Source organism: Anabrus simplex, chromosome 5 (genome assembly GCF_040414725.1).
Source record: "Anabrus simplex isolate iqAnaSimp1 chromosome 5, ASM4041472v1, whole genome shotgun sequence".
NCBI classification, from domain to species: Eukaryota; Metazoa; Arthropoda; class Insecta; order Orthoptera; family Tettigoniidae; genus Anabrus; species Anabrus simplex.
In genome coordinates this window covers 334,369,478-334,396,042 of record NC_090269.1, presented here as the reverse complement: position 1 = coordinate 334,396,042, position 26,565 = coordinate 334,369,478, and the positions used below count along the sequence as shown (strand labels likewise).

The 26,565-nt window shown below is 39.9% G+C and overlaps 1 protein-coding gene across 1 annotated transcript in view; it reads left to right on the top strand.

Annotated features, from left to right (window-relative positions):
• The window catches only part of Dgk (diacyl glycerol kinase 1), a 419,783-nt gene that overhangs the window by 107,757 nt on the left and 285,461 nt on the right, over window positions 1-26,565 (top strand). Inside the window, exon 2 of the mRNA XM_067148158.2 lies at window positions 10,863-11,100. Coding sequence (XP_067004259.1) covers window positions 10,863-11,100 — 238 coding nt within the window. The remainder of the gene's footprint in view (window positions 1-10,862; window positions 11,101-26,565) is intronic.

Genomic DNA, 26,565 nt, shown 5'->3' with positions numbered 1-26,565 from the left:
CTGACCTCCTGAATCCAACTGATCTGATAGTCCTGCTGAAATCCCACCATTGTGCCTCATAAGAAAATTTCTTTCTAAATCCATACTGGCTCCTCATGAATCAATTTTTATCATCACATATCCCTCTGATGTACTTCGATATTAAACTCTCCAGTATTTTACAAACTATACTGGTCAGGCTGATTGGTCTGTAGTTCTCTGGTTTCTTTTTATCACCCTTTCCTTTATAAATTGGTATTATTATAGATTCCATCCATTCCTTTGGTATTACACTATTATTTATAACATAGACAAAGAGAAATTTTAAATAAGGCACTATGTACCACCCCATTGTCTTTAATATCTCCCCAGTAATCTGATCACTTCCTGCTGCTTTTCCTTGCTGAAGCAGTTGGATTTCTCTGAAAATATCTTCGTTTGTGAATGAGAAGGTTCTTGTTTCCCTCTGTCTCTCTCCCTCTCTATCTTCTGTTTTGGTTTCCAACTCTTGACAATCATATACTGAATCTCTAAATTCTCTACTAAATAGGTTTGCTTTCTCAGTATCTGTTAAATAGTGTTCACCCCCTTCTCCCACCATTGTAGGAATTGGGATTCCTTTTCCTTTTTGATTCCTGATATAAGAATACAGCTTTTTCCATTTCCCTTTGTGGTCATTACCCTCTTGAAGTATGCCATTCATATAATTCTCTTTTGCTTCCTTTTTCACTCTATTCAGTTCCCTCATTAGCTGTTTTCTAGTTTCTCTACTCTCCCTACCCTCTTTGATTTTCCTGTTTACTATTCTACATTTTCTTTTTAATTTTCTTATTTCCCTTGTATAATAAACAGGGTCTGAGGTCATTTTACCCTTCTTAACAGGTACAAATCTCTTTTCTCCTTCCCAAATGATTCCTTTAAATTTAGCCCAAAGTGTATCCACGTTACTCCCTTCACTTATCCAATAACTGAATTGTGATTTAAGGTAAGTCCCAAATTCATCAACTTTAGTTTTTCTGTACAATTTCTTGTCTTGTGTAACCCTCTTATTAAGACTTTTTGGTACGAGTCCTACATCCATGATTACAGCCTTATGGTCTTCTATTCCTTCAATTACCTCAGTTTTATCAGCAATTTCCCATGGTTTAACCAAGAATACATCTAGTAAGTTATTGAGACGAGTCGGTTCTTGTACTACTTGTGTAAATCCTCCCTCCCAAATTAACTTATTTGCCAGTTTCTGTTCATGGGCTTCACTTGCAGCTCCATTCCATTCTACTTCAGGCAAATTTAGATCTCCCCCAATTATTACCATATCATTATTATTGTTTTTACGAGTATAATCTATTATTTTCTCAAAGATTTCCATGTCTCTTTCCTCTCTTCCAGGCCTGTATGTTCCTATAATTCCCACCTCTTTCATATTATCACAAACTAATTTTATCCCTAATATTTCATCCCTTTCATCGGTAAACCATTCATGTGAACAGTAAGTTTCCTTCACCAGAATAAACACCCCCCTCCCTTTTTATCTCCTCGCTCTCTACGATAGACTGTGTACCCTTCTGGAAATACTTCTCTGTTACCCACCCCTTCTTTCAACCACGATTCCACTCCTATCACCACATCAGTCTCATAAGATTCCATCAATGTACCGAATTTTAATTGTTTATTTACTACACTTTGATAGTTTACCAAGAGCAATCTCAGACCCCCTTCCTCCCTAAAACTTGACTGTTGCAATTGGGAAACTTGAAATTCCTTACTATCCTGAGTTTCTTTTTCTAGTTGACTGAGCCAGCTTGAAGTACAGCTGGCTCTTTCTACTAGTTTTCCTGGTCAGTATTATAACTCAAGGGAGTTGCCTGTTTTACAGTACATATCTTAAGATTAATAAAATCTAGAACAATATTTGCTACCTTTCGTTTACCTGAATTGTTTAGATGGAGGCCATGTTTTGTATAACAGTATCTCTGCTGCATTCAATAACCTGAGTATTCCGAAAATGTTTACAAATTTTAACAATATCTGTATTGACCTTGTCCACTTCAATGTTCACACACGAGTCTCTACTCAAATCATGCCTGTGGGGCACGTTCACTACAAAAACGTTAGTGTGGGTCAGCTTCCCTAGTGTATGTTTAAGTTGTGATCTTACATTCTTGGCGTCGTCGTGAGCTACGTCGTTCGTCCCACCGATGATAAGCACTGCATCGCCGCTCCCGAAGTTGCCTAAGCCTGTTCTGACATCGTGCACAGTCAGGCTCCTAGCTGCATACACACAGACTACTACTTATACGAAGAGTGTACCGTACCATTAATTGGAATATTCTCTTCTCCAGTAAAACTCTCTGTAATCTGAAGTTCACACATTTTCTGCCAGTCGAAGAAACACTGAAAGAAGTTACAACAGTGCTGTGTAACGAAATAAAGCAATTAAGTCTCCATAACAAATTGTGCAAGAGAAAGCCACCATATTTAAACATGCCTCTGGCCGAGCTAGGTATTTTATCCCTAACTGGTTAATTTCTCTAGCTCGTGGACTGGGTACTTGTCCTTACCTCAATACACATATCATAATTCACACCCAACACACCACACTGCCTATCGCCGCAGAGTGTTGTTTGTGAATGAATATTATTTATTAAGACAAACACGAAGTTTCTGTCCTCAAGCCAGAGGAATTAACGAGACAGGTTTTAAAAACCCCGATCCAGCCGGAATTCGTGCTGAAGGCTGATCATTCAGCCAAGAAGTTGGACATATCAATATGCCAAATTAATAATAAAATATTCGAAGTTCTTTCTTCTAACTGAATCCGTGGCTTATATATTGTGAGGCCATTTTACTTGTTAGTCCTTGGCCAGAGTCTAGTGAGGGGCGAGCTAGCTTGGCTCCACCTGAGAGTAGTTGATATCGCTGTTAACAGTTGGCCCTGCCCTCTTGACGCGCAGCAATCACTCACAAAAGACAAGTCAGGAGTGAAGGGCCGATCTCTGACGTCTCTTTGGAAGCCTCTTGAAGTCTACTACAGAGGATTAAAGATCGGGAATGCTCCAGGTGAAACCGTCTCCTGGGTTATTCTCGATTGCTAAGGCCGACCTATATAAGGTGGCCCGGACGAGTTCAGCGGGGTTAAGTAGAGTTCAATTCAGGATCGATTCAGTGTCAGTATGCTGAGAGACTTTCGTCGTAGAGTACAGAGTACTGCGTGTACTCCTATGGAGTACCGAGTGCTGTGTGTATACTGCGGCGAAGTTCAATTCGAGTTTTGCTCCAGTTGAGTGTCTGCCGTGAAGCTATGTTCGGCTCCGCCGTGAGTTCAATAAGTGCAATAAGTAACTGCCGTGACAGCGTGTGAGACCAGCGTGTGCAATCGAACGATAACTGCTGAGTGTACGACTCACGAACGAGTGTTGAGGCGGCTCGTAGCAGATAGACGGTGCAAGACGCCCATGACAAACTGTATAGTGTGTAACTATTTACCGGTAAGACTGTAAGTATGCAGTACTATAGAGTGTAAACTGAGAAACCAGTGAGACTGTGTTAGTGTGAGTAGAGAATGTAAACTATCGGACTAGTGTGCTTGTTAGTGTATAAGTAGTAGTTAAATAAAACTTATTAGCCATAGAGAAAAACGCTACCACTTGTGCCCTTATTTATCATCCTATCACCTCACCGTCACGCTACAATCTTACAGTTAGATCATATATTTTATTTACTTGGCATCCTTCGTAAAGTCAACTACCACTATCATTAACGTCCGGCTCCATGGCTAAATGGTTAGCGTGCTGGCCTTTGTCACAGGGGTCCCGGGTTCGATTCCCGGCAAGGTCGGGAATTTTAACCATAATTGGTTAATTTCTTTGGCACGGGGGATGGGTGTATGTGTCGTCTTCATCATCATTTCATCCTCATCACGACGCACAGATCGCCTACGGGAGTTAGATCAAAAGACTTGCATCTGGCGAGCCGAACTTGTCCTCGGACACTCCCGGCACCAGAAGCCATACGTCATTTCATTTTCTTCATCATCATTAACAACAACAAAACAACTTCACCATCATCATTATCATCACTAGCACAACACTTAAGTAATTAAGGCGCCTAATCCTCGAAATATATGTTCTGTATTAATTTTAAAATTGCCGGAGTGAGTCTGATTTAAGTAACAATGCACTGTACTTATTCTGAATTTCCTGCATTATTTAGCATAAGAATCGCGTGTTCATGAATGCCCTTCGCTCTTTTGTGCAGCTTTTATGAACGAATGAGATAGTCGGTCATTTGCATGTCTTGTTAAAGGAAGCACAGTGTTAATGGACAGAGTGAAGCTAATGTCCCATTGCCAGCAGGGTATTCCGTCTGAGAGATCGCTATCGTGGGACTTCATCATCACTGCTCTAATTTATCTTCTTTCTCTGATAGCTACATCCTATAGTATATTATAATAATTCCATGGCCTCGGCTATCATGAGGAGCTGGCTTCGTAATGCGACGTGCACAAGTTCAAGTCGACAGCGAACTTCGCTTTGTTTAATCTCTTTTCTTTGCAACGTGCACTTTTGAACGTAGATGAAGAGAAGTACATTAATACAAACATAACCACATAACCCACTAGTCCCAGCGAATTACGTATGTGCAGTTAAAATCCCGGCCCGGTCAGTTGAGCGTTGATGAAAACCGATAAGAAAGAATTTCGTTTAATCCCATTAATCATAATGAACATGAAATGCAATAAATAACATCGACTGTAGGCCCACACAAAAACTGTTCAATAAAATATTATTATTCGTACATGCTCCGAGAAAACATAATTCTCTTCTTCAACGAAAAAGTATTTACCAAAATCACAATGACTTCATTACAAGTACCCAGCGAATTGGATGCGCGGTTAGGGCCGCGCAATTGAGAGCTTGCATTCTGGAGATAATGGGTTCGGAACCAACTGTCGGCAGCCTTGGAGAAGTTTTTCCAAGGTTTCCTGTTTTTACACCAGGCAAATGCTGGGGCTGTACCTTAATTCTGGCCACGGCCACTTCCTTCCCACTGCTAGCCCTTTCCTATCCCATCGTCGCCGTAAGACCTATTTGTGTCGGTGCGACGTAAAGTAACATGAAAGAAGAAAGAAAAATTATGACAAATTAATTAGATGTTCAACTATTACTTAAAACAAACAATTGAAATAGTACTATTACATCTTCAAAGACCTTAAACTAATAAAAGTTTAGATTTTAGATATAAAAAAACACATGAATCCAGTGAAACACAGGAGATATTCTGCTATGTACGAAAGTATGCATAATAACAATCATAGTTTCATGAATATAGAAAAGGACATGAATTACTATACACAGTTCAGAAGGGGAATTACATGAACATCTTGGAGAAACTGTTTGTATACCTGTCGTAAAAAGGATAGTAATGACTTTAATTTAAATGAAATTTTGGCGGAAGAAAACATTGTTTAAATTGGCAAACTCGTATGTTAACCCGCGAGTGGTCGCTATATGAGATTTTCTCTCACATTCTTTTTTATTGTGATATTACTTCACAGTGATGAAAGGGAGGTGACTGTTCCCTCTTCTAGCTGAGTTTACAACTTTCGTGAGTAGAGAGATTCACATTTGAAGGGTAAACACCCCCTCCCCTAGTCATTACAAAGGTTCCTATATGTCCGTGCGCGCTGCGTGAGAGATTATCTCATCGCGCGACTAATGACGTTAGTGTTATTTTGAAGTGGAGCGGAAAACTTACTCCTGTTGTACGCATTAGTATTTGTATTATGAGCACTTCTTGTTTCTGAAAATGTTATTGTATTCAGAAACCTTGCTTTGTACGTATATATTACTAGATATAATTCGTGTGTGAGATTTTATTTTTTACAACTTCAGGACGAAAGTTATTTTTATGTACATTCAATATGTTATTTTAAGTAGTAATTTCTGTCTTAGATAAAAAGTTAATCATATCCGGCTCCATGGCTAAATGGTTAGCGTGCTGGCCTTTGGTCAAGGAAGTCCCGGGTTCGATTCCCGGCGGGGTCGGGAATTAGAACTTTAATTGGTTAATTTCGCTGACACGGGGGCCGGGTGTATGTGTAGTCTTCATCACCATTCCATCCTCACCATGACGCGCAGGTCGCCTATGGGAGTCAAATAAAAAACCTTCATCTGGCGTGTCGTACTTCTCCTCGGTTACTCCCGGCGCAAAAAGCCACACGCCATCTCCCTCTATCATAACTAATCATTTCTTTTTTATCTAAAATATATAAGGTAGAACTTGCCTTTCATTTCAGTTGTAAAACTTTGAATTAAGTCATATTTATTTTAATGTGACAGAAAGTCTCACGCGCGACCACTCGCGTTACATTTCGGCTAGCGACCACTCGCGGGTTAAAGAAAAGAAAATTAATTAATAATGAATCTGCGACCTTTCTCCCTGTCAAGGTTTCGAACACTTGTCATTCACTAGGAGAAAGAATCAAATCATTTTCCCATACAGGTACGGAGGGGGAGGAAGGGCAGGGGTCTTACTTTTACTTTGCACGTAAGCAAAATAACAGCTCAGGGATACCGAGCACTAGGATTTATCATCAGAAGTGCAAAGCGCAAAACCATTCACTAAGGCGAAGCCGATCATTCTTTGGTGTAGTGGTTAGTGTGATTAGCTGCCACCTCCGGAGGCCCGGATTCGATTCCCGGCTCTGATACGAAATTTGAAAAGTGGTACGAGGCTGGAACGGGGTCCACTCAGCCTCGGGAGGTCAGCTGAGTAGAGGTGGGTTCAGTTCCCACTTGAGCGATTCCCACATCAGCCATCCTGGAAGTGGTTTTCCGTGGTTTCCCACTTCTCCTCCAGGCAAATGCCGAGATGGTACCTAACTTAAGGCCACGGCCGCTTCCTTCCCTCTTCCTTGTCTATCCCTTCCAATCTTCCCATCCCGCCGCAAGGCCCCTGTTCAGCATAGCAGGTGAGGCCGCCTGGGCGATGTACTGGTCATCCTCCTCAGTTGTATCCTCATACCCAGGGTCTGAAGCTCCAGGACACTGTCCTTGAGGCGGTAGAGGTAGGATCCCTCGTTGAATCCGAGGAAAAACCGACCCTAGAGGGTAAACATATAAAGAAGGTGAAGTCGATCATGGCACTCTACAACACGAGTATTCGAATGTAATGTGGTGCCCGAGGTGTGAAAAATATATCAGGTTAATTGAAATGGTCCAGAGGTGTTTCGTAAAATTTTTAGACTGTAAAATAAATGTTTTTTATCTTTTTATGGTGTCATACAATCAGCTGTAGCAGATAATGAAAATAATAATTAACCTGGAAAACCGTAGAAAAATTAGGGATGCTAAATTCCTCCATAAAGTTGTTAACAGTCCCGTGGACAACCCCGACTTTTTATCTGGAATAAATTTTGTGTATTTAGCATAAATTCAAGGCTAAGTACTACATTCAAGTACTGTATGAGAAAGGACACACTACCTCACACAACGATTCACCACTTTACACATTGTGTAAAAGCTACAAGAGACCTGTCCTGAAGGACCAAACGCTAGACGTAACTTTGCCATCAAGCAGTTCTGAAATATTTTCACCACACTGACACAACACTAACATGACTGACAGAAGGCACTCCTTATGAAATCTGTTAGTTATTTTGTTCAGTTTCATAATCGTAAAAATTGAAATACTTCAATTAGAACTCTTGCAATATTTGTATACTAGAAATAATTTTAGGTAAACATAGTTAGTGTAGGTTTACTGTAACTGGAGTAATTTCACCCTGTTTTAAACCGGAGAGAAAATAAATAAATAAATAAATAAATAAATAAATAAATAAATAAATAAATAAATAAATAAATAAATAAATAAACAAACAAACAAATAAACAAACAAATGAGTTAAGAGATCACAAACCTATGATTTTCCCATTACCTACAATACATTGATAAGCACAAATAATCTACATTCACAGTCCTAGACGAGCATTGTGTCAACAACATGCATTATTTTTATTGTCAACTACACACTGAATAACAAGTGTATAGTGTTATCTGAGTGAAACCTTTTATTAACTTAAGATCTTTGAAGATGTAATAACAGTATTTCAATTGTCTGTTTTAAGTAATAGTTGAAAATCGAATTAATTTTTCATAATAAAGTCACTGTGATTTTGGTAAATACTTTTTTGCTGAAGAACAGAATTGGTGTTCTCGAAACATTTACGAATAATAATATGTATTAAACAATTTGTGTCTATATAGTGCGTGTGTGTGTAGTAGTAGTAGCAGTAGTATAGTTCCCTGTAAAAAAGAAGCAAGCAAAGCTGTGTCCAGGCTATCACTTCAGGCATATCTTCAAGTGTGAACAAGTTCATCAGGTATACACTCAATCATACACCTACACATGCGAAACCTTAAGGCCAAAAATGAGCATCTGATCTCATAGGCTACGTTAAGTTAAGAAGAGCTGTGTGAATGGTGTAGTTATCGAGGGTATTAGCGTGCCGAAGCGAACAAAGGAAGGAGTAATTTGAATTACAAGATATTTCCAAGAATGCTTCATCGGATATTATCGTCAACGTCGGCTACTAGATGATGGTTTCTCCCAGACTTTACGATCTCCATTCTACTGAGTGATTTTGAAATAATTTGCATAACTTATAGAAACCTGATCCTGAGTGAGTAGACTTTAAATATGTAGTTTGGATGAGATATAATCGATAGTGTAAGAGAAAATTGAAAAACTCTTCTGATCTTCCTATAAACCCCCAGTCTATTCGATTATTTTAAAATAATAAGTATATCGAAACCTGCTTCTGGATGAGTGGACTCTAAACTTGAAATTTGGAATTATTTCATTTGTGTGTGTTTTTAAGATTTTATACGTACCGGTACTTCATGCATAAAAAAAGTGCATTTCTATGTACAATTTGATGATATTGCGTTGTGTATTCTAATGTGTAATACCATGTAACCAGGAATATGGTAATGTTAAAAAGTTTTTGTTTAATGCAGATTAACTTTAGAGTCATCACATACATTATTCAAGACAATGAGTATACTCTTTATGCCACATCTATTGTAATATATATACCGGGCGAGTTGGCCGTGCGGTTAGGAGCGCACACGTGTGAGCTTGCATCCGGGAGACAGTGGGTTCGAACCCCACTATCGGCAGCCCTAAAGATGGTTTTCCACGGTTCTTCATTTTCACACCAGGCAAATGCTTGGGCTGTACCTAAATTAAGGCCACGGGCGCTTCCTTCCCATTCGTAGACCTTTCCTATCCCATCGTAGCCATAAGACCTGCGTCGGTGCGACGTAAAGCGAGTTGTAATAAATAATATTATAATGTAAATGTTATCATTTAACAGCACACAATTTCTAACCTCCTAAATAATTGTGACTTCTTGTATACCATGAATAAATCTAAATTTTGAAGTCTTAAGTCAGGTAGTCAGATTCTGAATATAACAAATAATGACATATCCACACAGTATAAGCAAAATAAAAACATCTTAAAACAATGAACTAGTATATTCTTTATTGAAACAATAATCACATCATTCTCCTTCATCTACCAGCTGATTAAGTGCTTGGCTACAACATGGCGGTGCCGGCCTCGTGGTGTAGGGGTAGCGTGCCTGCCTCTTACCCGGAGGGCCCGGGTCGATTCCCGGCCAGGTCAGGGAATTTTACCTTGACCTGAGGACTGGTTCGAGGTTCACTCAGCCTATGTGATTAGAATTGAGGAACTATCTGACGGTGAGATAGCGGCCCCGGTCTAGAAAGCCAAGAATAACGGCCGAGAGGATTCGTCGTGCTGACCACACGACACCTCGTAATCTGCAGTCCTTCGGGCTGAGCAGCAGTCGTTTGGTAGGCCAAGGCCCTTCATGGGCTGTAGTGCCATTGGGGGGGGGGGGTTTACAGCATGGTGGATGGACTGAACTTAGCCCTTCGAGCATACTTAGCCACACTGTACATATAGAGTCATATAGAGATAAAGTTGGAATTCAAGGAGACAAATTGGGGCAAATATTCGTTTATAGGAAGGGGAGTTAGGGATTGGAATAACTTGCCAAGGGAGATGTTCAATAAATTTCCAATTTCTTTGAAATCATTCAAGAGAAGGCTAGGAAAACAACAGAGATAGGGAATCTGCCTAATGGGCGACTGCCCTAAATGCAGATCAGGATTGATTGATTGATTGATTGATTGATTGATTGATTGATTGATTGATTGATTGATTGATTGATTGATTGATTGATTGATTGATTGATTGATTGATTGATTGATTGATTGATTGATTGATTGATTGATTGATTGATTGATTGATTGATTGATTGATTGATTGATTGATTGATTGTAATGTAGGGTGCTAAACAGCGATCCTGGTGGCAGGGCTCTGAACTTCAGTGTTATCCAGTCGCTGCGCGGCATCTCCCGGCCTTGTATAATAATGTAGGCACCGGTACCTACTTATAAATGGCCGCTATCTTGAAATGGGCCAGAATACTGAAATAAAAGTAGGTGTACAGGCATATGTTCACCGAAGGTTACCAGCTATAGCTTACCAAACTTTAACATCCTGAGTCGAGTAGTTTTTACATGAAAGAAAGACAGAAAGACGAATTGACCAACATTCAATTTGCAAGGATGTAATCAACTTTGTCAGCTACAACTGTGTGCTGTTCGACGAAAATAAAATTATTCTGTTCTATTATAAGAAGTGGCTGGGTAATAAGTAACTGTGTAAGAACTATTAGACTGCCCTCCTTGTGCTGTACTTAAATCAAAACCATGGTGAAAGAATAAAACTGTATAATGTTGGCATTCTTGTAGTTCTGGTTATTGAGTGGTTCACGTCTCGCCCAGGAGATGGCGGTGCTGAGTTCCACCACGGCGTGCGCCCCCATCACTTCGCACACCACGACGCCTGGCTCGGTGCCCAACATCGCCACCTGCGTCATCGACAAGGACACTGGCCAGCAGACACCGAGCGCCGAAAAGCCTACCAACAAATTGGCGGAGCGTCTGCATGGCCTGACGGAGAAACTACATTCGCTGGGGCACCATAGATCTGACTCGGACACATCCACCCGCACGAGGACAGGTGAGTAGACCCCTACCCCTTTATTCGAAGAAAATGTGTGAATCAGCCAAATAATAATATTATTAGAACTGTGCTTCCTATTCTTTATCCCATCCTCAGTGAAAAACGTATAATTCCTGTCCTTACTTAGATTTATTTATTTATTTATTTATTTATTTATTTATTTATTTATTTATTTATTTATTTATTTATTTATTTATTTATTTATGTAGTTTCGTGTATCGATGTTGACAAATTAGCTCTTGTAATTGCTGCAACAGTACCTCCTAGCGGATATAAGTTGCAGCAGAAGCAAAAGGGATTTGTTGATACATTTGAGACGTTTTATGCTCTTAGGATACAGTAGGCTATCACATCATGTTTTCTTCAAGCTAGGCGATATTAATTTCAGGCCTAGTTTCTCAACTTTCTCCCCCCCCCCTCTCCCCCCCCCCACCGCCACCATTGCTCATCCCGTTCTAAAATTATTTTTCCTCGTTGTTCGACTGATCGTTCTTCACGTTAAGGCATCAAGTCTATATAGTTTGACAGCGCGGATAGCCGGTTCGACTCCCATTGTTTAAAAAATCACCATCAGAATATTGGCTAGGGGGGTAAATTGCGCTTCCAAAAGCCTGGATTCAATTCCAAACCGCTTAATGTGGAGTGAGGGAATATGATGCTGTTTATAGTGATTCGGGTGACGGATGGGGATGAAAAGCAGATCGCTTGGTGCTATTCGACAACAGTAGGCTATGTGCCGGCACCGGGTTTCACCTTCTCCCTTCCTACCCTCATATATCACGTCATTCATCTCATTAATTCCTCAGACGAGCTGGACGTCAGGGAAGGCATCTGGTTGTAAAAAATAAATGCTTGCTGCGAAGATTAATTTCACTTCATACCAACCCCATAGAGGAACGGGACAAAGGTTCGACTTACACGTAGATTCTATAATCTTAATTATATTCCTGATTAATAGGGGCTAATAACCGGTCACGATAACATACACCACTATCGCGAGTTAGTTCGGCACCATGACGACTGAATAATACTTTAATATCAGCAATTAAAATCTGAATTCGTTAGTATATCCATTATTATAGCTCGTAGAGCAAAACTTTTAGAGTTATAAGAAATCTGTCATTGTATTTTCTATAATACTTTTAAATAAACTTTATTTCTATTTATTTTTTAGGTAGAACAACTTTTCAGAAGATATTTGGAAGTTTATGAAATATGTGATAATCGTAAATGTCTCCATTATTATTCCTCGTACATATTTTTCACCAATCACCATTGCATTTAGGACTGTTGCCCGGTGGCAGATTCCCTAACAGTTATTCATCTATTCTGTTCTTAAACGATTCGTTTGTTTGGTTTTCCCCGGACTCCTGCGAGGGATAGCACCTCTTCCGCCAGCGTCCTGGAACGTGAGACATTTGGTCGGGGATACAACTAGGGAGGAGGACCAGTACCTGAACTGGCGCCTTGTGGGTGGTGGGAAGTTTGGACGAAGCAGGCAACGAAGAGGGGAGGAAGCAGCCGTTAGGTACCATCCCGGCATTTGGGTGGAGAAGTGGGCCACCACGGAGAACTTATTCGAAGATGGCTGAGGTGGGAATCGAATCCCCTTTACTCAGTTGATTCCCGAACCTGAGTAGACCCCATTCGAGTCTTTGTACCACTTCTCAAATTTAGTGGCAGAGCCGGGAATCAAATCTCAGCCTCCGGAATTGGCAGCTAGTCACACTAACCACTAGACCACAGAGGCGGACACATGAAACTTAAAAGATCGGAAAATATATTTTTCACATTTTTTCAATTGTACAGGCTTTCCATACAGCTAATATTAACGGAATAATTCGACCCCTCCTGTTTAAGTGCCCTTAATATTCCTAAGCCACTGTATGTTAATCAAATAATAGAGAGCTCAGTGACAACCCGGTTATTCCTGAACTCAAAATCGAGCCGTTTCTCCGTGATGTAAAAAACAGACAAACAGACAGACATTCAGACAGTCAGTCAGAGAGACAGACAGACAAAAATTGGACCGAAACTTTTGTATACCTAATCAGAGATGAAGACAAAACATGAGAAATATTTGAAGTGTACAGAAATGTTCATTTATTTATTTATTTATTTATTTATTTATTTATTTATTTATTTATTTATTTATTTATTTATTTATTTATTTATTTATTTATTTATTTTAAATGAATCTACTTTACAATGCTCAGAATGCGTCCATCAAATGAAACTATGCAACCTCACCAATTATCTTTATAGTCGCAGGAACGAATCTTGAAGCAGTCCGTTGGTTGGCATTTGGGTGCTTAAGTGTGAGAACTATTTCAGTAGAATTACAACCCCTTAAGGAAGGAAAATTCTGACACTCTGATGTCTTAAATTCCATATCAATTCAAGACAAAATAAGTAAGCTTGTAGTTCTTCGTGCCTGAATATAGCCATGAGGCTTTAAATTTTACGCGGACTACAAACAACAGTGACCTGACTTCTTGTTTAAAATAACCTCACGTGCATTATCCGAAATTCGAACAGCGGTGCCTCGGTGAGAACCACTGACGATGACACTGTTCTAACGACCTTCAATTCAAGAGACGTTAAACACACAACACACATTTTAATAATAATGTTATTGGTTTTTACTTCCCACTAACTACTTTTACGGTTTTCGGAGACGCCGAGGTGCCGGAATGTAGTCGCTGAGGAGTTATTTTACGTGCCAGTAAATCTACCGACACGAGGCTGACACCAACATATCGAAGGTTTTCGGCGACGGAATGGTGAGTCAGATCGGATTATCAAGGAAGAAAGAGCAATTGAAAATACATATAAGGAATTAAAATATTCTATCAAAGTGAAAGATGGAATAGTAGTGCGAGAGATATTTTCAAAACTGGGTCTCAAGCAGGGTTGCAAATTATTAACCATTATTATTTCTATTGTTTATTTATTAATGACATTGTTCCGTCGGAACCAAAATATTCCGGGTGTGATCTTCTACTCATATTAACACCCGTCAAAATGTCCAACTCTATGGATAAATGGTTCGCGTACTGACATTTGATCACAGGGGAAATGTTTTCTGTGGTATGGGGGCTGGGTGTAGGTATCGTCTTCATAATCATCTCCTCCTCATTACGACACGCACTAAAATCCATATGCCATTCCATTCCATTACCCGTTAAAATGCAAAATGAGATAGTAAATTATTATAAAGAATGGAGTCTAGAAATTAATCCACAGGAAACCAGAGTTATTGTGTGTAAAGGGGTGATAAACTCTTAAAAAATTAACAGTGTTAGATGGGTAAGAGAAAATTAGAAGTTGTTAAAAATATTGAATACCTAGGGCCGATCATAAGCAGCAATAGCAAATGGACAGAACAGATAAAAGGAGCAACATTTTGGAGAGAAAGATGCCGAACATCAAATACGAAGTTGAGAAAAATGTATTTAATTCAGTACTTAAAACGAGGTTATTGTATGGATCAGATATTTGGGGAGTAGATGATGGAATTATAATATTATATGTAGTGGTAAGTAGGCTACATTTACCGAAATAATGGAACTGCCGAGCTGTACTGGAAACAGTGAGTGAGAATGACATGTGAAAGGACGAGTGTACTGGCGGATATTGTTAAACGAATACCGTAATTAAATGTTGGCTGAGGCTAAAGACGGGGGCAGGGGGTGAAATTCTAAGGATAGCATTCCAGTACCAAATGAAACATCAAAATGAGGGTTACTGGGTGGATGGGGTGAAGAAACTACTGGATGACATAGGAATTGGGTAATATTGGGAAATAAATTTATCAAGGGATGATATGGGATCGTGTAAAACTGTAGTCCAGAGAGTGAAAGACAAACGATAAGGACAAAATGTAATAGCAATGTAACAGCTTGTTGCATTTTGTAAACTGAATAAAAATATGTCAGTAAGGACTGAAATTTTAACAACAAGGGAAATTAGAGGGATTATTTGGTGACTGGTGGGAATATATAAGAATAAAGCTATAACATTAAAAAATAGGAATATCGATGCATTTTATGCAGTAAAGATATGGAAGTGGTTCGCATACTAAAATACTGTAAGGAAACAAAGATTAGAGAGAAATGTACATGCCTAGGTGGGAAGGAGATAAGTAAAATCAAAAATGAACCTGAACTTTACACTAAGTTATTAAACAAAGAATGGAATACACCGGGGAGAACAGCAAAACTTTGTAATATTATAAGAGGAATGCGGGGAAGAAACATTAACAGACGATGAAGACAGACAGGATTCTTGTAGCTAGTAGTAAAAATATGTATGTGGAGGTATCCTAGACTGCATAGACTCCATCGAGTAGTTAAAGTCTAGGAAGTACCTCAAATGCGAAGTTTATATAATTATTAATTGAAGACACTTTACGCACAGTTGTTCCAAGGTATCCCCTTCTTTGTCTCTGCTACAACATCCCTGTATGCCACCCATTATCTTTCTATATCCTGAGCATGCGTGCTGTTTATTGTTTGAAACTTTTCACTAATCATATCCATGAATTTCTGTCTAATTTCCTTGTCCTCGAGATTCCCGACCCTTATTCATATGCAGAAGATTTCACTTTCTCTATCCTAGGCATAGAGATGCTTAGTTCATTGCAGATTAGATAGTGGTCTGTATCATCGAAAAATCTCCGTAATACCCGCACATTACTAACAGTTTTCCCGAATTAAGAGTTGGTCATGATATAGTCTTATGGATCTGATGCCCCTACCTTTCCATGTGAAGCGATGAATAACCTTATGCTAGAAGCCAATCGCACATTATTTCAGAAGTCCAGTAAACGCTCCCCCATTCCTATTAGCTTCCATATGTTCTCCCACATTCACCAATCACCTTCTTATATCGCATTGAAATCTCCCAGTGGCACTACCCTAACCTCGCTGTTGACCCCGACCACGATGCCACTCGTTGCTTCATGAAATTTGTCAACTTTATCCTCATCTGCACCCTCACATGGTGAATACACTAGACAATTCTCGTCCTAATTCCTCCAACAGCTAAATCTACTCACATCATTCGCTCATTTACGTGCCTAACAGAAACTGTGTTGCGTGCAATGGTGTTCCTGATGACCCATACTTTTCTCCTCCCTTCTAAACACCGGTAAAGAACACTTCATAACCTCCTCTCTCTTCCCTGTTATCTCCCCTTACCTGAATCTCATTAACTTCTAATGAATCCAGACACATCCTCTTTGCTGACTCAGTCAGTTCTGTTTTATTTCTTCCATAAGCTCCGTTTGTGATAGAACCCCATAGAATTCCATTTCGTCCACCAGGTTGTTTCCAAGAAGCCCCTCGCCTGTCAAATGGAAGTACGACTCCGTTACTCCCATAGGTCCGAGGCTTGCTTAGAATAAGCCGAGCTCGGCAAATTCTGTGAAGCAGGATGCTACTCTACTTACACATAGCCAGAATGAGAATCTCTCCTCTAACGCGTTAGGGACCACTGGTGAATTGTACAATTCTAGCCGCCTGAGTACAAGAAGGGCCATGACTCAGAATATGTTTGACATGCCCACTCCTACTCCATAGCAACTGTTATCCCGACTTTCAGGATCACTTACTAGGCCACTCAGCTGTTATCTATGATTCACGAACGAGAACGTGACAATAATAATAATAATAATAATAATAATAATAATAATAATAATAATAATAATAATAATAATAATAATAATAATAATATCCGAATCGTTGGCTGAACGGTAAGCGTACTGGCCTTCGGTTCGGCCGGGTAGGGGATTTTAACCTTAATTGTTTAATTTCAATGGCCCGGGGGCAGGGTGTATGTGTTGTCTTCATCATCATTTCGTCCTCATCACGACGCAGGTCGCCTACAGGAGTCAAATAGAAAGACCTGCACCTGCCGAACCCGTTCTGGGAGATCCCGGCACTAAAAGCCATACGACATTTCATTTCATTTCATAATAATAATAATAATAATAATAATAATAATAATAATAATAATAATAATAATAATAATAATAATAATAATAATGAGAAGATGTATATTATAGAAATGTGAGGGAAAAGATTTGGAGTGAATAATACTGTAATAAAATATCCCATATTGATAGTAATACCTTAGAGCTACAGGCTTAATTGGCTTTCGCCTATCGACCGCTACTCAGCACGAGGGCCTATAGTTTTGGAGGTGACGTATAGTTAGTGTATGAAGATTCTCAGTCGTTAGTATTGGCATTTTAGACTAAGACCGCTATCTCAGCGTCGGATAATTCCTCAGTTGTTCTCACGTAGGCTGATTAGACTTCGAACCGGCCCTTAGATCCAGGTAAAAATCCCTGACCTGCCCGGGAATCTAACTCGGTTATCCGGCTAGCTGCTATACCTATAACCGCTTAACATGAGCTTTTATGGTAAAGGAATGTGAGCAAATCAACACAAAATCATTTTCACGCGTCTTCATATACAGTATATATTTATAGTAGGAGCGGGAAATACTGTGGATCTGTGAAATATACCAAAATGAATGCTATGAAAGTAAGATTCGATCGGTGAATCACGAGCTTGTGAAGCTGGCAGCTTGATCATTTCACAGTGCGTTCAATGTGGAAATATGGCACGTGCTGTTAGTCTCGGCACTCTCGAAATATTCAGATTCAACTTTCTCGAAATTAGGCGGGAGTTGTGCCTTGAATATCAACCGGTGAAAATTCTCGTCATGGTCTCCATGTATTTTAAAAAGGGATCAAATCAGTGAGAACACGTTGGCAAGGGATCCTTGTTAGCTACCAATTATGCGTCCTCTGACACAAACCAATAGGCATAGTATGCGCTTCTTGTGTGCACTGTCGCTTTCCAGGTCCAAACATAATCGATACTGTAAATACGTAGTATATTCGATTGTTGGTTTATATATTACAGGTATTATAGCTCCCCCACCTCCACCCTCTGATCACTGTATCGGAAGCTATGGACTGTTGCGAAGCTTAATATACAGTATAACAACACACTGCCCTGGATCCATTATCGTTCTAAGCCGGAAGTTTTGTCAAGATTCTCGCCGACAGCTCTGCAAATGTCCCTTGAGAGAATAAGTTAATTTCACAATCTGTGCCGTAAAATCCTAGAAAGAAATTAGTTACAAAGATGATCTTAACCTACACTCCGGAGATTCAATCTCCGTTATTAAAAGTCAGTACATTTCTTAAGGAATGGCATATCGGAGCTCTTATCACTACAGATACTTAAGTGTTTGAAGGAAACAATTCGATCTCCCTTTGGTCCAGATCATGGCCTCGTTATTGATTGGCGGAATGAAACAGCCATGGAAGTAAAATGGCTGAAGCCATTTCCAGGGATGTTACGACGCCCTTGCACCAAGCACCATGGAGGATTACCAGCTTGCAAGAAACCTCTTTTATAACCTGTGTTGAAACGTGTAGCCGTAACCTACCATCTCGTTCAGAGAATAAGACGGGGGGGGGGGCTTTAATTGGTTGTAGCCACAGATTGGTCTCAGGGGTATGGAGCATGTGGCGTGGTTTAGTCCACCACGGGCGTCCCTGAAGTGCTATATTTGATTACCTGCCAAACGTCATAAATAATGGGTGGTTATGTGTTAACTAGCTGGTTATGTTATGTTGCGCTATGGCTTAAACGCCATTGGACTCTATCGATCCTCCATTTTCTTTTCATGATGACGTAAGGTCAAGTAAATAATGAATCAGTTTCTCTAGAAGTGAAATTAGTTGCTAGAGGTGTAATAATAATAATAATAATAATAATAATAATAATAATAATAATAATAAAGAACCTCAAACTCAGATACTACAACTCGGTAGTCAAACCATCTGTTCTGTATGCTTCTGAGTGCCTTGTAATGGCTAGGAAGGGCCCACTCAGAAAGCTGGAGGTAAAAGAGAGGAAGATCCTGAGAAGGATATTACGACCAATCAGAGAGGAAGGAGGCACTTACAGAATCCGCCATAATGATGAACTGTATGAACACCAGGATGACATCGTCACGTCTATAAGGAAAAGGCGCCTGACCTCTTATGAACACTTGGCCCGTCTGGATTCCAAAAGACTCACCAACAGGATATTCACAGTAACAGGAAGAGGCAAGGCTTCTAAGAACAAATTGATCACGTCAGTTAAGTCAGATATGGAACAACTAGATATCCCACTGGGACAAACTCATGACCGACTACTGTTCCGTAAAGCCATCCGACACGGAATTTTCCCAACGTCCCTTACAAGTAAGAAGACTACAGGAACTAAGTGGACCGAGGAGAGAAAGCTGGCTCATAGTCAGCAAATGAAGGAGTATTGGAAGAAGAAGAAAGCAACAACTTTACCCAAGAGTAGATACGAGCCCCGTGGTCCTCAGTAGGCCTAAACGACAAATAATAATAATAATAATAATAATAATAATAATAATAATAATAATAATAATAATAATAATAATATTAATAATAATAATAATAATAATAATAGCTTTTACGTCCCACTAATTACTTTTATGTTTTTTGGAGACGCCGAGATACCGGAATTTAGTCTCTCAGAAGTTAGTTTACGTGCCAGTAAATCTACCAACAAGAGGCTGACGTATTTGAGCACCTTCAAATACCGCCGTCTGAGACGCTCAGTCCGGCTAACTAAAGGTTTCACTCCAGTATATTTACAACCACACTGTTGGCCCACTCCAACCACATTTCACAGACTGTAAAAAAATATTTACTACACATGAAACTCATTTTATGGTATAATTTTACTAAATAAATGGAATTAAACCTTCGAAGACATGCTTCCCTGCGTCTTGCAAGGTCTCTACGACATGTATGTTACTAGTGTGCGGTAATTTGTGCCGGTCCTGCAGTCTGCGGGTAGCAAACATACCAAGTATGTACATGAGATGACTCGCGTGTGTTGTTATTGGAAATGACGAGCAAGTTTAATTTTTAGATCGTTTTATTTATAATTACAGTTTAATTTGCACAACTTTTAGCAATTTAAGACCTAACATTCTAAAGGGGCTAAGTGCCAGTTTTTCGTATTTCATTTTAATGGGCCCAATGGGTGGTACATTTCTTACTAAAAGGGCTCTATGGTTGGTCAACTGTAAGCGACTCGTTCGTGTACCGACAGATGATGTTTGAGGTATCTCTCCACACGTAGCATCATTCCATTGGTACCATGTGAGGTCCAGACACGTTCTCCGTTCCTCAGATGTATATAACTTTTTTTGTTTTAATAATACTTTTGATATAATGCAGAGTAAGACTGAAGGAAAATCTGTCGGTGAACATTCATTGATTAAATGTCATAATATTAAAGTGAATGGCTTAGCATATATAATATGTTCCGGAAAAGAAAGTCCTCCTGAAATATATCTGATTTAGTGGCACATAGCTGAAATATCATTAAATATGCCCAGAATATTAGGAAAAGACTGATATTTTACCCCCCCCCCCGTCAGGTCCATCTATGGTTAAAAGATGTTTTTGAGGTACCTGATTTGGTTTGAGAAACAAATGAACAGACGAAGGTAATTAAAACATCTAAAGATAGAGTATTTTACGTCTTACATTCGCACAACAACTTAATCAGAATCCCAAAAGGGGCCCAAGTATTGAAGTTGAAAAGTTTTTGGTAAAAATCGGTTACTCTGACCATCTAAATGTGTATTCCGACTCTTCATGTTGGGTACCGTTCCGCTCAATCTGAGCTCGAGATGACCGCAAGGTTTGCCCTACGGCCCATAGGGACAACGTTATGCTGGTATTGAAAATGGGAGAATTTCTTAATTTGCTTTATATCGACTACTGAATCCGATCTATGATGTGTTTATCATTGAATACAAAATCTTACGCCAGACATGCCGGCACCACTACGGTAAATTTAGGACAATTAGCGCAGAAGGCACATGGTGAACATATTGAAATTACCAAATGATTACAAAATAGCAGTTTTTGGTATCATTGGAAAGTGAAATTCGAATAGGAATGAACTGTGCCATCATAACTCATCTCGGACTTCAACTTCACAAATTAAAACCGCACGGAATCTTACGGCTTACAAAGATGCGGAAAGATACACAGTGGTATGGTTCACTCATGCTCGGGCTATACGTAGTACAGACATTAACCCTTTTGCTCTCAGGCTATTTTCACCAGTCAAGCCCAAAACACTCAGGCCATATTTCATGATTATGCATGTTAAAATTAAAACAATTGCCATATAAAGAAATCCCCCAGTTACAAAATTGAAAAAAATCACAGTAGTACACTATTTAATATCGTTTTGGAAAAAAAAATATCCCAAAATTGTTCATGCCATATTTTACTACCAAAAAAATTTGAAATTTGAAAATATATTACAAAAAATAAAAATCGGTTTTCAAATACTAAAAAAGTAATATGTTCTTTAGTGATATTGTTGTTCAGTCATTCTGAAAATAAGAGCATTTAATTCTGTATAACATGATATCATTTTGTTTTTTGTATTCTTATTTACTCATGAGTTATAGCACCTGACGTAAAGAACTGTACACGTACTTTCCGGAGTCAGCATTTGTGTTTTGGAAAACTTTCTCCTATCATTAGTACCTGTAAAACCCGAATCACTCTTCTTCTTTATCTACAGCTTTTCCCACACCTGTGGGATTGCGGGTGCGAAATGTGTCGCACATGTGGATTTGGCTCGTGTTTTATGGCCGGAGGCCCTTGCTGACGCCAACGCTATATGAGCGAGGTAATCACTATCGCGTGTTTCCGTGGTAGTTTGTAGTGTAGTGTGTTGTCTGAATATGAAGAAGAAGATGTTGGGACAAAGACAAACACCCAGGCCCCGGGTTAGAAGAATTAATCAATGGCGATTAAAATTCCCGACCTGGTCGCGAATCAAACCCGGGCCCTCTGAACCGAAGGCCTCAACGCTGATCATTCAGCCAATGAGTAGGACTGAAATACGAATCAATATCGGCTATAATGTCATCGTCTAAAGCATCTAAATAAATAATAACGTCGGAATTTTTCAGCCTAGAACTTGGCCCAGCCATGTAAAAAAATTAGGCCTACTCGTGGCACGAAAATCTAATAACACGAAATGTTAAACAAAAATTCACTTGAGAACATTGATAAATGTAGAATATAAACAAAATATAATAAACAATAACCTATTATTAAAATGGAAACAATAAAACGAAGGAAAACACGTATTTTGAAGCTTAAATGAGACTGTACTCGCAAGCAGCACACTTCAACACGCCATGCGGTGAACGTAGGCGGTTTGATAACTTCATTTGTTCCAAACAGGTGAGCTTAGTGTCTCTATCTCTCGAGAAAAGTGTAAACTAAATCCAAAAGTTACTATTGATGTCTTTTCCTGACATCTGGGAGTCCATTAAGGTACTTATACAGCCATCCGAACACAAAGCCGATAGATTGGCACGCTGAGTGTTTTAAGCAATACCACTCGAGCCGATAGATCGGCTCGCTGAGCGTATAAGAGTTAAGTTCTGAGACTTGACGCCTGAAGGATAGGCAACCATATGACTCTGTGTGTTGCACACGATGCCGCATTACACGGCGTACACCTACACAGAACCACATCCACCCTCAAAATAGTCTCCGTTAGCTATTAACCAGTTAAACAGAACCACATCCACCCTCAAAATAGTCGCCGTTGGCCGTTATGCACGTCTGCCAACGTTGGTACAGCTTCTGGAAGCACCGCAGAAAGGAAATACCATGTTTCGTCTCCAGTTATTATCCGGTTGAGAAACGTCGGATCATCGTCAGCACCACCGATGAGGTCATCACAAATCGTCATGCGATCATCACGTTGGTCTTGCGACAGGATTCGTGGCACACTGTGCTGGGTAATACGAGACATGTTGAGGTCATCCCTATTGCTGCTGCGAGATCGTCTACCGATTGGAAGCGGTTAGCCCGCACCAGCGTTGCAACTTCCTGGATCTTGAGTTCCTTTCGAACTGTTTGTGGCCGACCAGCACGTACATCATCTTCCAAACTGTCCTGTCCTTGCACAAAACGTCATTGCCACCTAAAAATAACACTGCGATTCAATGCTTCCTTACCGTAAACTTTCTGCATCATTTCAAACGTTTCGGCAGCAGTTTTTCCTAATTTCTGATAGAACTTGATGTTTGCCCGTTGCTCAAACTGTGACATGTCAAGGTCCGACTGGCGCATTCGAATCACCGTCACAACAACGACCGTACGTCTGCTTCCAGTGCATGCACTCAACTGTCTCTTGCAGAGACGAGAGATTAACTGACATGCGCTATAGTGCACCACAGCGCCATCATACGGTCAGTCTCAGAACTTAATGACTGTACTACGTATAATTAGCCATCCATGTTGTTTCCCATTTTCACACTAGGAAAATTCTGGGGCTGTACCTTAGTTAAAGCCACGGCCATCTCCTTACCACTGCTAGCCCTCTCCTATCCTATCGTCTCCGTAAGACCTATATGTGTCGGTGCGACGTAAAGCAAATTGAAAAAATATATATTCGCAAGGAACATCTTGCCGTCGATAATGCTACTCGTCGCTTGCTGTAATTATTTATCACCGGCCACAAGTTGTGTAGAACTGACTATCAAACGTGCCTTTCATTTCATCCAAAGTTGTCAGACTTGCGTCGCAGGACATTTTCACTCTACAGGGGCTAAGCGCCTAAAGCTACTTCAAGAGATAATGATGAAAAACATCACCGAATACTTCAGTCAAACAATTTTGTCTAATATGTGTGACAAACGCATCATTAAATCACTTACACAACTAAAAAACAAACCCCATGGCACTACAGCCCTTTAAGGACCTTGGCCTACCAAGCGACCGCTGCCCATCCCGAAGGCCTGCAGATTACGAGGTGTCGTATGGTCAGCACGACAAATCCTCTCGGCTGTTATTCTTGGCTTTCTAGACCGGGACCGCTATCTCACCGTCAGATAGCTCCTCAATTCTAATCACGTAGGCTGAGTAGACCTTGAACCAGCCCTCAGATCCAGGTAAAAATCCCTGACCTGGCCGAGAATCGAACCCGGGGCCTCCGGGTAAGAGGCAGGCACGCTATCCCTACACCACGAGGCCGGCACTTACACACCTAGCCATGTACAAATATGGTGTTATAATAGTGACATCTCTCAGAAATTACGATCTAAAAACGAAAATTGCAGACTAGGCTGTGACTAATACATTATTCAGTCTATATGGGCTCCATCTCGTATATACAGGATGATCTGAAACAACTTGAACCGGGTATATGAGCATTAGAATGTTGGTCATGCTGATAAGTAATTTTAAAAAATCATGCTTCGTTGTCATTTTATCACCTGCTGAAGTTAGCCAATCAGATCGCTTCACTGGTGATTTCAGATGGGCTTTGCGAGGCGGTATTGCTAAATCTCCACGTGGCTTATGACCGGCTCGAGATCGCCAATAGAAGAAATAAGCTTCTCCAGGGTAAGGACTTGAGCAAGGACCTGCCTGCAGATAGGCTCGACCCATAGCAAGTACGCTACGGTGGAATTGGCTGAAACCCACAGTGTGTCAGTGTTTGATGCTCGTTTTTCATGGCTCTCAAGCTCGACCAAGCTACGTGCAGATTAAGCAACACTGTTTTGTAAAGCCCATTTGAAATCACCCGTGAAGCGATCTGATTGGCTAACATCAGCAGCTGATAACATGACAACGGCGCGAGATATCGACGTACTTTTTTCAAAATACTCAACAGTATGACCAATGCTCTAACGGTCATATATTCGGTTTACGTTGTTTCCAACCATCCTATATATAGCTAAATTAAATGTAAACAATATTAATTTCAGTTCAAACTTTCTGAATCAAGAATAATGATAATAACTTCAGTCCAATATCTTACTTCACGATAGGAACGCGTCCTTATTTTCTTTTACGACTGCGCAAATCAACATATAAGTGGCAATGTTCTTGTAAGAGGTACTGGATCATTTCTTCTAGATTCTTTCCCTTTTCAGAGTATATCTTGTCATCATGGTCACATACTGGTAAATGTATGCTCATGATTTAACTAATGGTTTTGTCTCGTTTGCGTATTTACTCTTTTCTAATCTTCTCTCTCTGATTGTTATCTTTTAAAATTGACAACACTCGGACGAGTACTACTCACGCAACTTTTAGTCATATTTCTTTGTACGGGGGTGAGGAGTAAGGAGGGAACTTTCTCGGTTCCGGTAATATTACCAACTGAATGGAAATGAAATCTGAATTGAATCGATAATATGATCGATCGATATGTATTTTTTAAACCTTTATTATCTTAAGCCACGAACTGTGTCGCGCACACTTTATATAGCATTTCTCCATACGAATCGTGTTCCTAGCATGAATTCCATAGTTTGGCTTTGCTGTGTAAACAACAACAGTACTAGTACGTAAAGTGTTCGCCAGATGTCGCACAGCGATGCATAAGCGATTCATAGTTTGTGTTTCAAAGGTTGCCAATACGAATCTCGAAGATAACCGAAGTCGACCGATTCAGCACTAGGGCGTTCATCTATCACTAAAAGTTGCGCGTAGTAATTCGAATACCGGATGTAGTACTTAGTAACATTTATCACACTATCAGCTGCTGCATGGAAGTTAATGAAGTCGTTCGATATCATCGTCTGTTCTTTAAATGAGTGAGAAGGCTGGGATGACTTAATCTCTCCCTGTACATCATCAGGTTCATAAGATTTCTGTGTCCTCTTGCGCTTTTCAATTAAAGCGAAATGGTGATCACAGGCCAGGAAACTATGGTTGATACCAGATATTTATGTTCAGTGCATTCAAAACAGGTGTGTGCCACTAGAAACAGATATATTTTATCAGGGATTTCTTTGTCAGAACATGTTGCATATGCTGAACCTTTCACTGTGCTATTATGACATTAAATCGTCTTAGATTATTAGATAAATAGAACGAGGGTATGTGTGAAGATACTCGAATCACCATCCATCGGCATAGCTTACAGATGACGAGCGACAGAGCCCGTTTACTACGTTATGAACATACGGATGTACCATCAATAGGCCCAATAAAATGAAATCTGAAAAATTGGCGCATAGCCCTTTAATGTTAGATCTACAATTTGCCCTCAACCATTTTCTTTCCATTTCCATTGTTCATAACTGCCATAGGTTATCATTTTATACATTTGTTTTAGTATTCTGGATCCTTGTAGGGTTTGCGTAGCCGAGGCGGTAAATCCACGCTCGGTTCACGTGGAGGGAGGTGAGTTCAATTCTCCATAGAAAGTTGAAAAAATCTGAAATGAACTTTCCAATTCTGAGGAGTCACGCTGCCGCGAGATTCACTCAACCTACACCAAACTGAATACCAGGTTAATTCCTGGAGACAATGGTGCCTGGGCATAGAGCTAACCACTCTAACCCACTTAC